This window comes from Myodes glareolus, chromosome X, assembly GCF_982192425.1.
Source record: "Myodes glareolus chromosome X, mMyoGla1.1, whole genome shotgun sequence".
Classification (NCBI taxonomy): domain Eukaryota; kingdom Metazoa; phylum Chordata; class Mammalia; order Rodentia; family Cricetidae; genus Myodes; species Myodes glareolus.
In genome coordinates, this window is record NC_142053.1 from 85,941,813 (window position 1) to 85,956,774 (window position 14,962).

The 14,962-nt window shown below is 42.7% G+C and overlaps 1 protein-coding gene across 1 annotated transcript in view; it reads right to left on the bottom strand.

Moving 5' to 3' along the window:
• Window positions 1–361: 361 nt before the first annotated feature.
• Ar (androgen receptor) overlaps window positions 362–14,962 on the bottom strand; it is a 169,654-nt gene continuing 155,053 nt past the window's right edge. Inside the window, exons 5-8 of the mRNA XM_048417727.3 lie at window positions 12,333–12,477; window positions 8,711–8,841; window positions 7,750–7,907; window positions 362–6,989 (exon numbers count right to left, since the gene is read on the bottom strand). Coding sequence (XP_048273684.3) covers window positions 6,834–6,989; window positions 7,750–7,907; window positions 8,711–8,841; window positions 12,333–12,477 — 590 coding nt within the window. The 3' untranslated portion in view covers window positions 362–6,833. The remainder of the gene's footprint in view (window positions 6,990–7,749; window positions 7,908–8,710; window positions 8,842–12,332; window positions 12,478–14,962) is intronic.

Genomic DNA, 14,962 nt, shown 5'->3' on the forward strand with positions numbered 1-14,962 from the left:
TTTATAACCCCTGGCTAAGAGTTTTTAAAAATATATGAAAATCAAAGTAGCATAAAAGGCCACTGGGCATGATACCAATTCTTGACTCCAATAAAGACAGCCAATAAAAAGAGCTAATGAAAAGAACTCTGCTGACATGCATCTGAAATTTTAGATTGTTTTATGTTTTAACAAATTAACAATGGTGATAAGAGGACATTAGCAGCTTTTCTTGGGGCTCTTTGTTAACAATAACTTGAGCCTGCAGCCACAACAGGGGCTGTGGCCAAGTTTTAGCTGGCAGACCAACAAGCCAATATTTTACACAATGGATGACATTTCTAAAACCAGACGCAGAGACAAACCAAGAGTCACACATGTATTCCAACAAACAAGTTTCTGCCATTTTTAATTGTATTTAGAACAACAAAGGAGTCCAAGATCACAAAAAGAGAAGAGAACGCTAGCGCTTGGGGCCGGTCCTGCTGCCCAGTGGAGGCCATGTGCCGCTCTGAGAACTGAAGCCCCATCAAAAGACTTTCCAAGCAAAATTCATTTGTTTCTTTTGAAAATTTTTTGAATAATGCCTTCTCTCTTTGCTCTCTCCACATCAAAATTTAATTCTTATCTCTAGTTACATTGTTTATTCTCTCCTACTGCCAAATTAATCTCAAGGACAGTGTAAGGATGTCATCTGCAATACACTCCTTAATCAGTATCTATTCTTTCTGTCTAGAGGAAAGCAGATGGTGTGTCTAAGAGTGGTGAGGGGACTCTTTTTTTTTTCAACCTGGAGGATCCCAATAGTGACTATTCTCAGTGTCCAATGTGGCTTATAGGACAACCCCATAAGCACCTCCCTCCATGACAGTTGGTACCCAGTGCTAAGGTCATGAGATACTACAAACCTGGTCTATCTCTCATATAGAGTACAATGACTCAAACTACAAGATGGCAGACAGTGTGCCTGCAGAGAAATAGCAATATTTCAGAATTGTTTATTTTCCATTGGGTAATGTATATGTGTGTCGTCCAGTTGTTGTTGGCCAATGGAATCTGCAGCTAAACAACAGTCTTACTGAGTAGCTTACATAGAAACTCTTCCAGGCTACCCATGCTGTTCAGTCACAGCTTCTCCTTTAATTCCATGAAAGGCCAAGAGACAAATGGAACAAGGAAATGAAGAAGAACCCCGTTAAACTGAACTTAGTACACATTACCTGTTTTCTGACCAGATTAAAGTGGGTCATACTAAAGCTGGATCAAAGGTTGTTTTGTTTGTTTGTTTTTGTTTTTTTGCTCTAAAACACCGCCTGCTAAATTCAATTATCTGCTGTTCTTTTGACGGACAGGAGAATTCCCAGTGATTTGTTACCATGGCTGAAATTTCAGAAGAAAAGTGACAAGATGTGGGCTTTTCTGCCTTCATCTTGAATGATTGGGGGTTAGGAGGCTCTGGGCAACAGACCCCAGTGTCAAACTCTTAATTGAAGAAAAAAAAAACACCCCTATTTATAAGTAGTGATGGAACTGTACCTACAGAGATATAACTTCTAGTACACTAACAAATTTTAACAGAGAAAAATACATTATCAATTATCAAAATCTTTACAGAACATATCCCAAAGCAGAAACAGAGCACACGGACACCCAGTAGCAAAAGCACCTCAATCGCAGCGGAAAGAATTGATGTGACAGAAGGAGCATTTGCTCCAGGTTCCCAAGATCAGGCAACTGCCCTTCTCTAACAAGAATGGTGAAGATCAAGGAAATAACCTTCCTTCTCCCAATGGCTCAGATCCCACAAAGAGGATGCTGGCCAGTCTTTTTGGTGGGCACCTGGCCCCACATCTGGATTTCTCCCTATGGCGATTCCCAGGCAACTTCAATGAGATCCCACCACCCTTTCCACATTCATCTGTCTTGAGCTAGTAAAGTGCAATACATCATGTACCCTACCCTTTCCTCCTCCACCCCTTTGCAAGGCCTGAACACCAGGCCCAATATGGGAAGAGATATTAACTATCTGATCAATCCAGGCGTCTTATCCATTCTGAGAGAGCATCCAAAATGTAACCGCAACCTCTCTTACAAGTACATGGCATCAGATATGACCTGGAACCAAATATAAAGGTGCAGAGAAAGGTAAAGCTATCAGAACACATTACATCTATATATATAATTCAGTTTTGAAACATGGATACAAATACTCATTTACAATATATTTCAACTTTCTGCCTTAAACTGCAGAGAACGTTTTGTGCTGTCCAAACTGGGCAGAAATGAGGGTTTCTGCCTGCCCTCTTTCTAGTGCAAAATCTAATCTTTTAAATGCACCCTTTCTCATCAAGGGCTTCACATCTTCAAATAAGCTAACATGGGCACTAGCAAACACAGTGGCCAAGACCAGCTCCATTTCCAACCATGCAAAGATGGAGCTTCAAGAATTTGCTCTGCAACTACTAGAAAAAAGGAAAGCTAGTTATGCTTATAAAATCAGTTAGTGAATGACGCTATAATCCCATCTTCTTTTCCAAATGATCCTCAACACTTGTAAATATGTATATTATGAGACAACCCCTCCCCACAAAGTCTCTAAGTAGGTCATCAGAAAAGCCCTTCAGTCTGTCTTTGGATAGTTTACCAAAGAGGCGCTAATGCTTGCTCCTTCCCTGCCCTTAACAATTTTGGTATCTTAGCAGATACAATATAATCTTTGGTTACATAATGTAATGCTTTCATCTCCTTTTCTACTTAAAAAAAATACTCTCAAAGATTTTTAAAGCGGTAAGTGGTGAGAACAAACATGTCTGTAAAGGCAGCCAGGAAAGAAGCTTCTTTGTCTAAGATATTTCACATGCTAAATGGCTTCTTTTGACTTTCAGTTGGGGATTTGATTGGGAAGGTTAGCATTCACGGTTCTCAAGTATGAGAACCATGCTTTTGGCTCAATGACCTCTTACCCTGGCAATTAATACAGAAGAATTATAGTCAGACTCTTGTTATCCAGGGCCATGCTAGGGTCATGCAGGGATAGTAAGCCAGTTGTGTTTAGAAAACCTTCTGAAGTGTGATATTGGCATAGGTCTTGGGGTGGGCATAAGGGGTGGCTTGGGCCTTTGTGCCCTGTCAAATTTAGCAGAAAGAAGGGGGCAAGGCCACGTCTGTACTAAATGAAACAGTTAGAAGCTGCTTGAAGCTTAAAGTCACATAATTTGTGGAGTATGCAGATGGTGGACATAAGTTTTTCTTAAAGTGTGTTGACTATATCTTGTTATATATACCTATATGTATTTAGAAATCGAGTGGACAGAAAAGGATGTTGGCATCAGCACATTTCACAACCTGGACAATTAACTACCCAAAGGACAGAGTGAAGCTTTTTTTTTCTTTTTTAGAGCCAGTGAGCATACATAAAATATACATATTACTGATTTTCTGTTTTTCAAAGATATACGACAGAATCCTTCAAAAAAAAATCCCTTTCTCAGAGTTAGGTAATTTAAAAAAATAATGAACTTTCCAAGAACAATAATATTGCCTGTGGCATAGAAAATCTACGGAACAAAGAAGCCAACTCCCATGTCAGCTCAGAATTCACACACAGTGAGCTGCCCTGTGAATGAGAGTTGAAAGCGATACACGACCCTTTTTTTTTTTGTTTTTTTGTTTTTTGTTTTTTTTTGTTTGTTTGTTTTGTTTTAAATCACAGAGTTCGTGACTTTGGCAGCTATCTGCTGCCCAGCCCAGATGGGCCTTCTCCACGGTGCTCCTTTTTTTCTCATCCTCACCTTCCATTCTTATCAAGCACTCTAAACCTCTGAGATGATCACCTTGACTTGTCCAGTGAGGGATCCTCATCTTCCATCTTACCAGCTGAGTGGAGCAGTGGCCAGGCGTTCACAGGTGAGCACCATGAACCAGCAGCACTCTCTCTGCCAAGTAGAGTGCTTGCAAGATGAGACTTCTGCCAGTCACACTAGCTGGAACATTGATGGCCAAAGAAAACAAAAAGAAAGGAAACAGAAAATCCAAAAAGCGAAAAAGCCAAACTCAATCTCTTCTTTGCCTGTGTGGGAGTGCACAGCTTAGCTATGACTCCATCGCTCACTCAAATCCCAGTGCAGAAACAGCAGGCATAGGCCTTGTGTAGGCTGTTTTCTCTCGTTTCGCCACTCGGAAATTTGGAGTTATCTACTTGGCGTTGCTTTAATTGCACTGCTGTTTCACTGATTTTTGGCTTTTGCAAGTAAAAAGCAAAAACAAAAACATATACATTCAAAAAGACAAGAGCCATTATCTGGAACTCTCTAAGATGAAAAACTTCATCGAGAAAATGGAATTAAGAACCTCTAGTATTTACAAATATTAGAATGTTATAATAAAACCCATGTACCACAGAAGATGGAAATTGCTTCAAAATAGATGTAAAGGAACTATTAAAATGTAACCTAGTTTAACTGAAAAGAGTGGTGATTTTTTTTTCTGTTTAAAATACAGCTAATAGAGATCGTGTACATAAGCCATATGGTATCATCACAAAGCAAATCAGAATCTGTCTATCCTAGCTCAAAAAAGGGAACCTGTCAGGTTCAGCTTTAGTCCAGCAGGGTCGGACTGTCATATCACCGATCTTACATTCTCCTTCCCTTGTTATTTAATGAACTTGTTCTGCAAGTTTGTTTTGCTATTAATATCAACACAGAAATTAGGGAAGGAAACTCATGTGTCTCATATCGTGTCACTCAGACACTATCTTCTCAATCAACTCAATATACCAGCTAAGATGGGCAGCTGGTGGGCTGGCCCTTGCATTCGCAAGCTCAGCAGTAAAGTGAAGAGCTGAGTGAGGAGGAATTGTAAAAATGCAAGAGTAGGTGGGAATTCCTCCTGCACTCGAGATTGAGGAGCAGAGTCCACAGAAAAAGTAAGGTGCCAACGGACTATATGAAACCAGTGACCCAGGGCATGCCCTGAGTTTGTGGGTGTAGTCTGTTTGTTGCCACACCAGACAGATCTGTCCAATGGGAGTCACAGTTCTATAGAATGTCTCAGTGATCTTGCACCCTCTGACTGAGAGGCAACCACTCTGGTGGAGAATCTGAGTGACTTTGGCCAAGGTCAACTCAGCAACTTCAATAGTGGAGGATGAGCAAACCGGTGCCCATCTAGCCAGGTGCTGTTCATTTGACTTTAGCCTTTGCCTCGGAAGACTGGCAGTCAGCATTCTCTTTTGGCCTCCTCTCTTCTTCCCATGTGAGTATGCCGGAGAGTAAGCATGATGGATGGAAAGGACAGCATTTTATGCTTTCTGGTTCTAGTGTCTTCATTTACCCAGCCTGGTTACTTAGTTTTCTCCTCCACCATGGTCTGGGTAGCTGCTTTCATCACTCTGAGGAGGAAATTGACATTTCTCCACTTGATAGGAGTATATTGTCTCTGGAGGACAAGGGAAAGCTGCCCAGTTTGTCTGGTCCCTTTGATGATTTCTCTTAAATTTATCTAAGGGCTCCAGAAATCTGACTGTTGATGAAAGACATTGAGTGAGATGTCTTTGATACTGTTGGCATCTAAACAAAGATGCTGTGGCTCTTGGTCTGCTAAGCTTCATGGTGGTGATGGGAGGGAGACCTTAGCAGTGTCTATAAACATGCCCAAAGAAGTGAGCAAGCTTGACCACCATGGCTTAAATGCATTAGAATGAAGTTCAGGCCCACCGAACACTGAAGAACTGTGGAGTGAAAAGGTGGCTGCAAGGAGTCTATAGGTCCTTTAAAAGTGGAGGAAAAGGTGGGTTCACCAAGGGATCAACCATTTCCTGTCCCTAAAGGGAGTGATGCCATCACTCCCTTTCCTCTGACTCCAGCCCCCAAACTCCTCTATGGCTCCCACACAGAAATGTAGCCATAGATCTGAATGGAGCCTTTCAAAGAGTCAGATCTCTCTGCTTTCTTCTCACTGACCTAACTTCAGTGGAAGTGGCCAAAGTTTTGGCTAAAGAGAACATTTAGTTCAAAGCTCTTAGAAAACCTATTGAAAGTCAGTTGAGGGTGGAAGCAGAGGTTAAGAGAGAAAAGACATTGAAGGAGGAGGTATTCGCATGCAGACAAGTTTTCAGACATGAAGCACATTTCAGTACAACGAACTGCACTGCTACTGAGCACACTAGCACTCAGGGACAAAGGCCGTGGGGAAGTAATGGCTATCCATCCTCCCTCCTTGTCCTATTTTCTCTCTATCCTACCAGTAAGCTTTGGGGTCGGATGCTCTTTGATGGCTACAGCCATTAGCAACAGCTGAACTCTCCCACAGAGAGACAGGATGAACAGAGACAGTGACTCCTCATGTACCTGGGATTTTTACTTTCTCCTAGTTGGTTTCTTTGGGAATCCTATATGTTTACTTATTTATTGTGAAGAACTAACCCTAGAATGCTGTCTTGGCTTTTTATTTTCTATGTCTGTTTCTTCCCCCAGATACTTGGAGCTCTCTGAACTTGACATGGCATAAGGTGAGCAAACACTTGCGTGGTTGGCACACAGCTCAGGGCTGTAAGCGAGCACAGTTGACAGTGGGCCACACGAGGGTCACCACAAAGTCAAAGAAATACAACACAACTCAGAACACAGGCAGAAGCCACAACAGGCAGCAGATTCCAAATGTGCCATGGGGGAGCAAGAGAGGGAGAGAAGAAGGAAAGGAAAGAAGGAAAGCCCAGGAAATGTCACCGAGGAGAGTTCACTACAGACTGTACATCAGTAGAGGAATTTCCCCCAAGGCACTGCAGGGAAGTAGTGCAGAAGACGTCTGAAAAAGGGAACAAGGTGCATTCGACTATGAAGGCTTCCAAATCTTCACTGTGAGTGGAAATAGATGGGCTTAACTTTCCCAGAAAGGATCTTGGGCACTTGCACAGAGATGATCTCTGCCATCATTTCAGGAAAGTCCACGCTCACCATATGGGACTTGATTAGCAGGTCAAAAGTGAACTGATGCAGCTCTCTTGCAATCTGCAGGGAGAGGAAGAGACAGAACAAACGTGGTCAATAAAAACTTGGCTTCTGCCCAGCTCTCCTCCCACCCTGAATGCCAGTACCTTTAGCATTTTGTCCCAAGGCCTAGCCTTGATCCTGTTCAGTGAGTGTGTATATGTATGTATGTGTGTGTGCATGTGTGCACATTCATGCGTGTGTATCTACCCACTTGTGTGTTTGAAAAATGATCTTCAGGGCTCCTAGAGATCATTTATACCATTTCAAGTCCTCTGACTTAGGACTGAGTGTTCCTCTTTTCCTCTCCTCCATCACACACACACACACACACACACACACTTTCAATCTTTTTCTCTGTCTTTCTACCTTCCTCCTTCCTACTATCTCTCTCTCCTTCTTCCTCCTTCTACACACACACACACACACACACACACACACACACACACACACAACTCGCATGTATATGACTCAAGGAAAGGAGGAAAGAAAAATATTTATGCCTGTTTTGTCTGCCTGGGAAATTCATCTGCCTTAAGCTTCTTCCCTAAGACCCAGCTTCTCAGTACTCCACTCCTCCACCCCTTTCACAACATCCAGCTGGGACATTGTGACCTGTGTTTCTTTCTTCTCCATTGCATTTTCTTCTTGGACCATACTCAAAGCCAGAGGCAAATGGAAGCACCTCCCAACAGGTGGTGCCAGACCCTAGAGGAGCCTATTATCACTGGGCTCTATCAGGCTGCTCTCCCTGATAAAGCACCCTCTGTAGTTTGCTTACAGGCTGCACAGAATCCAGGAGCTTGGTGAGCTGGTAGAAGCGCCTTGAGCAGGATGTGGGATTTTTTCTTTTGCAGGCAATGATACGATCGAGTTCCTTGATGTAGTTCATTCGAAGTTCATCAAAGAATTTTTGATTTTTCAGCCCATCCACTGGAACTGATGTGGGATGAAGACAGAATGGGGAGGGGAAGCATGCCCACGAAGGAGCATTAGACAAAGCACCAAGTTTTCTGACCACAAACTTGATCTCCCACCCCCACGCCGAGGGAAGCATCTATTTGGCTTTCTATCAGTTGAAGTCTGTGTGCCTGAGGCCTTCAAAGTAAATGATTTTCTGTACTTAACACGGAGGAGTTAGATAAAATAGACTGAACTCCCCTTTTATTTTTTGACTAGTTTTTACATGCACCCATTTCTCAGGCCCCAAACTTTTTTGTTCTTTATCCAGCTGTGATTTAGACACTCAAGAAACCTGGCTTACCACATACCAAATGCCTCCATTCTTCCCCATTACACCCTGCTTAGAGCAGACAAGCAAGCCTGTCTCCATTGTTTCCATCCGCCTCCTTTGGTTGCTAAAGAGGAAATATCCTCTAGGAAGTGATCCCTCCTGCTCTACTCCTCTGCAAGGAATGCAAGGTGGCTCAGGCCTATTCCTACAGTAGAGACCACAGGCTATCTCAGGCCTGTTACAACTTCTTTAAAGGTCTTATTTCAGTGACGGAATGAGAATAATGAATCTGGTAGAGGCTGAATTCTACCCATGAAACTGATCTCTACGCACGACATTGGTCTTTTAAGGAGAAAGGATGCTACAGGGATGTAGAGGGTGGAGGGAGAGAGAGAGAAGGGGAATAATCTAGGCGCTGCATTCTCCCTAATAACAATTTAATGGAAAATGTAGGTCCCCTAGAGCCACTGTGCTCCCACTGCCATCCTCTATAGGCCCAAGTACTTACTAATGCTGAAGAGTAGCAGGGCTTTCATACACAGGAATTCCTGGGGGGTTATCTGGAGCCATCCGAATTCTTGAGACAGTTGCCTCATCCGCACACACTGGCTGTACATCCGAGACTTGTGCATGCGGTACCTAAGCAATAGACGTATAGATGAAAAGGAGAAGTGAGGGGACACTTCCAACCAGCACTCAAGGAATTTTCCTTGGAGGCCCTCTCTCCTGCTTATTTATCTTGCGAGGACTTCAGTGACAAGGAATTGTCCTGTTCTCCCTGTCCCCCAAACTTCTGATATCCAGACAAAGGCTCATCTTCTCTGGTCAGGATGTGGTTTAGCACATGGAATTTCCAGGCCTGCATTTCCTTTCTGTTTCCTGAGTCAGGGACAGGAAAGCATGGCCAAATGAACACAATGGGGCAGGGACATGGTCTCCCTGACTACAGTGTTAGGATCTCAACTACAGGCAGAGCCAGATCCTGCCCACTTCGGGACATCGCAGAGGGACTCCCAGGCAATCTGCTCTCAGTGTAAGAATTGCCAAGGTTTGCAAGGGGCCACAGGTGTTTATCTTGTCGACACCCCGGCCTGCCACTTCCTGCAACAGAAATGGAATCATTTCTTTGAAAAACATCTAGCAGTAGATATAAATTGCACATTGTCCTTTCACAATGAGTTCCAGTGCTTCTAAATGTGCTAGGGGTGTTTTGCAATGTCTAGTCTCTAAGTCCTCTACAGAGGGGAGCCCACTCTCACAAAGACTGGCTGTTCCTTACTACAGTTTGGGAGTTGTAAACATCTGTGAGCTGCTTTCTTATAGTGAGTTGTGAACAGATTATCGCATTATCACCTATAAATTATATGGGGAAGAGGCCAAGGCTCAGACAACTTCAGGGTGGAGGCAACCTCTCTGTTTCATGTCTGGTTATGGCAAGTCTCTAAGAAGAGTCACGGTATCTCCAACTAGTAGGCCTTTAAGTTGAGAAATGTATGTTTGTGTGTGTGTGTATGTGCGCACATACATGTGTGTTTGTGTGTGTGAGCGTGTGTGCGAGAGAGGAAAAGAGAGAGAGAGAGTAAGGGTGAGGGGGGGGACACTCATTTGTAGCTTGTGAAGAAAGGAAGGGGAGTTTGACACCAACTTTAAGTGCCTAAGTGACGAGGAAAAAGATCTCCCAGATGGACAATAAAGGCCATGTTTTGATAGTCTAGTTCCCAAGCCACTAGCCTGGTGCAGAGGTGAGCAGGCTTATCATTGCCTGGGCAGAAAGGAGCTCTGTAACCTATCTCGTAGAGACCTTGGCTGCCCTGGAGAAGAAGGGAAGGTAGCAGGTGGTGAATTATTCAATCCAGGCTGAAATCCAACTGGACAAGGGAAGTGTTTAGATGGTATCACAAGTCAATTGAGCAGAACAGTGCTGTTCTAAGCTCTTTTACCCTAGAGGACATTTGAGTAAGTCCTGATTTCCCTGGAACCTGGCTGTGCTCCCGTCTCCATTGTATTTGCACGCCTCTGTGGATGTCAACACTGCAGCGTTTTAAATCATGGCCCGGGCACAAAGGATTCCTAGAATATTGCTGTAGGCCCCTGAGACAGAAAAGATAGGCAATGGGTAGGAGAGAAGAGGAACAAGCAATGAGAAGAAATCAAAATGGAAATAAACAGGAAGCAGGAAGAGAGAGTTGGGAGAGAATTAGAGGAAGGAAAGGGGAATGGCAGTAGTGGGTAAAAATAAGGGGTAGAAATGGATTTCCAAAAGAGAGCAGAAGTGGGCATTGATAAAAGACAAGATAAAAGGAAAGGTGAAAATTGGGAAACACTAAACCCAGCGCCTGGCATGGGGTAAGTGCTTAGTTAATGATGTGTAAGAAAGGCGCTGCTATGTTATTCATCATTCAATAATGAGAGATGTGGGACCCGGAGAACTGCAGCAATTCTCCCATGGTTAGAGATCTCCAATTTAAGTCCAGTATCCTCATAACACGGGATTTCCACAAAGAAGGAAAGAACGAAGAAAACTTTACTGAGAAAGGGTTTTGGCCTTCCATAGAGCAGCATGTGGGTTTTCTCAGCTTCAAGTCCCAGGCTCTGTCTCTCTGGGCCTCAGTTGCAAGCAATTATAGTTTTCAACTGGGGCATACTGCATTCCCAGTGGACAGTAGAAATGCATGGGGTCTGATTGGGTCTCAAAATGACTGAAATCTTATTTATCAAGCAGGTACCAACCAGGGATATTAACATAGTGCATTATGCAAAACTGCATAACATCTTGTACGTGAAAACATCCCAAAATGTCAACAGTATCTATGTTGAGAAGCACTGGTCTAGATATTTGTAAAATTCTGATGACTGTATTGCAATTGGTTCCTCCAAAGGGAAGAAACCTTGCTTCAGGTTTTTTTGTGGCTTGATAGATCTAAGCCTGACACTTTTGGAAGCTCTGTAGTATCTTCTCAGGAGATAAAAGACCTAGCTACAAAGCTGAGGTGGGATGCCATAGAGAAGGAAATGGCTATTTAGAAATTCATCACTGTGCAGACTCCCAAAGGTCTCAGGGCTCTGAGGAAGGTAGAGTCCGTGCTTGAGTTTATTCAATCAAGAGAAGTAGTGGGTATGAGGTTTTACAACATCTGTCCCAGAAGATGGCATCAAAGGTAACTCTTGGAAGGTCTGGAAGCCAAAGTCCTGATGGCTATTCTTAGGTTCTGACTACCGGGCTTGGCTAGCTTGAAAGAGAGCAGCTGGGGACACTTACTCTGCCTCCCACAACACTGCTGTGTTTTAAGGAACCAGAAGCCTGTGGATTTTATTTAAAGGTCTGAAGGATGAGGAAGCTTAATTCCTTCCTCTACTGAAGGGATTCTCTGTAATGAAACGAGCTCAAGGTTCTTGGGAAACTTATTCTGTTCAGCTCCATTCATAGTGTCACCGCAAAACCTCAGATAGCAGATGGAGAGAATACTAGCCCTATCAGAAGGGGAAAGGTCATGAAAATGGGATCCCTAGTCTGTTCCCTTCCCTTTCTTTTTGTTCCCTTTCCCTGTCCTTTTCCCACCTTTTCTGTTTCTTTACTTTGTGTGATGTTATTTGCAGCCTAGGCTGGCAGCTCGCTTTGAATATCTTACACAAGTAAATTTAACCTTGAACTCCTGATCCTCCTGTCTCAGTCGTTTGAATGCTAGGATTCTTTGAGCTACCATTCTTGGAGTAAAGATTTTAAGTTCTTTTCAACCATGGACCGTGGTTAAGGGGTCTTGTCTAAAGATCAAGACATGGATCATAGCAGAACTAAGACTATAGCAGAGAATATGATTCTAAAAATCTAAGCTTTTGGTCAAATTTACGAAAGATAAATATAGCTGGTAGGAGATATAAATTCAATCTATGTCAGTAAAGGGAAATAGCTGGGTCATTTTATTTTAGTACATATAACATCCCACATCCCAAAAGACATGACTATCTATGAAAACATATCAGGTTATCATGAGAACTAAGTGAGATGGGTTTTTTTTTTAAGGAAGTATTGATCATAGTCTTGACATGAAAGCAATTGTTAAGCAAATAGTGACTAACAGAAGTCCTCAGTGGTAGCAGAGGGACACAAGACTGGTCACAGGGGTACTTACTCATTGAAAACCAGGTCAGGTGCAAAGTAGAGCATCCTGGAGTTGACGTTAGTGAAGGACCGCCAACCCATGGCAAATACCATGAGTCCCATCCAGGAATATTGAATGACTGCCATCTGGTCATCGACATGCAAGTTGCGGAATCCTGGAGAAGAGTGGGCAGAGGCAAATTCAGATTGCCATTGGTAGGCTGAGTTATGTTTGGGCCTCTGCTTTGCTGAGAAATTGGCCCCCACACAGCTACTGAGGTGCCCTAAAGGACATCACTGATGGCTCTTAAGGAAACCCATTCTCTTTCACTGAGGGTTTCCAATGAGATCATGATAGTATCAGAAAGGGTACAAATTTTTGGAAGAGACTCATAATCTCACACTACCTAAAGTGGGTTGACTCTTTTCTGAGCCCTCTACTTCTATTACTCATTTCATCTTCACATGGAATAGTGTGTGTGTGTGTGTGTGTGTGTGTGTGTGTGTGTGTGTGTGTGTGTGTTCTTTTATTAGCCCCACTCTGTGCATCGGTATAAATGAGTTACAGAGAAGCTCAGGAATATGATCAAAGTCACAGGGCTGTATCTAGCAGCCTGATTTCCCAAGCCCACATTCTTGATCATTACACCTTTGGTAAGATTCAGTTTAATTGCTAGTTCTCCTATGTGGACAGTTCTCACTTTACAAATCTGTCTTCTGGTTGCCATCTGATGCCAGCCATGTCACAATCGCATGGGGAATTCTCATTCATATCTGCAAATTATGGAAGGTGCTTAATGGGCATTGCTTTCTCTACACCGTCTTTAGACTATTTTCCACCATGAATCTCTTTCTGCTCCACACTTTCTTTCCTTTTGTTCCACCCACTTAACTCCGATTCTCCTAGTTTGATATCCTTGTGTTAGACAGAAATAGGCTCTGTATGGCCTGCACTACTAGACTAATTTCTTGTTACTTGCCTTCTGATAATTAGGTCTCACCTGTAATGATATTTCATTTGTATGTTAATAAATAAAGCTTGCCTGAAGATCAGAGAGTAAAACATCTGCCCTGGTTAGCCTGAGACCAGGCAATGGTGACACACACCTTTAATCCAAGTAGCCACACTAGTTAGCCGTAGAAACCAGAAAGCAATGGTGCAAACCTTTAGTCCCAGCCCTAGAGAGGAATATAAGATGGGAGGAGACAGTTCTCAGTCTGTCTCATTCTGAAGATGTCTGGAGGCAGGACTGCCATTTCGGACTGGCTGTTTTGCTTTTCTGACCTTCAGGTTGAGCCCCAGTATCTGTCTCTTGGTTGTTATTAATCGTGATACACTCACTCCTTCTTTAAAACTTACAATTTGTTGAATGCACTGTGCTTTTTCAGGTCTCTGCCTAGGCAGATGTCTTTGCTGAGGATGGAACACTCATATGCCCTTCAAGTGTTTTTCCAAAACTCCTTCCTCTGTGAAGCATTTTCCAACTTTTCCAAGAGCATGGACCAATGATTATTCTTTTACCCTTTCAAGGAACCTGGAGTAGCTTTAGCCAACTAAAGAACTCAGTTCACAACATCATGATTTAGAAATGGACACATCTTCTTCCTTTATAAGACTTCAAGCTTAACATCTTATTCATCATTAATACAGAGCATAGCTTAGGTAGTTGACTGGGTGCTTGAAAAATATTAATCAGACACATGAGGTATGGATTCTCAATATTTTTCATTCAATTTTTATAGAATGGGTATTTGGTTTCCTCCCAATGGCTTTACTTAAGTGCAGGAAGCTGCCTCTTAAATGTTACATCTGTACTAATACATAGGTAGAACATATAAGGTAAGTTTCCCAGAACTTCTCAATTCTTTCCATGATTAAAAATTTAAAAGTGTTACCTCACAGCTCATCCCTACTAGTACCTCTTCTATTTTTCTCCTACAAATTCAAAATTATCATTAAGAATATTTCTTTGAATTTAAAACAAGCATCTGTGAATTGACTTTATTGGATTCTAATGACCCCAGATGACAGACAATGTGACACTTATTTTACCAACAACGTGGAACCTAAAAATGAGGGCAGTTATGTGACTTGCCCAAGTTCATGCAGTCAGTATGGTTGAACTGGAATTGGAATCCAGGAATGTGAGTTCTTTGTTCCACGTTTTCTTTTAATCATTAGCTGACGGTCACAGCTCAGAGATTATGCAGGTCATCTGTCTTTCTTCACCATGGGCTCAAGTGTGAGGTCCTCACGATCAGAATGCTCTCTGTCCACTCACCTATCCACTCTACCATTCCATTTTCATTTTGTTTTAGATCTCAAGTCTCCCAGTCGTATGCTATGCTAAAATCCATCATAGCACCACACTTGGCTGTAATCTTAGCTCCCAGTCCAGGGTTTCTCTCTTCATTGTATTGACAAATGTACAGACTGGCTGGAACCTCAAACAACAGAGCATTTCTCTCCCAGAACCCTTCTATAGTATAGAATCCCTGGCTCTGATGTTTCCCCATAGAAGACAAGAGGCCAGGTAAGTTAAGGTTAAGAGGCAACAGTTAAGGTTCACATGGGGAACGAGTCCTGGGAGTTTGAACGCTGAATGTCTGTGGTGTGATGCAGTAGACAGGAAAACAAAACACTGGTTGGTAAGCTTTGAT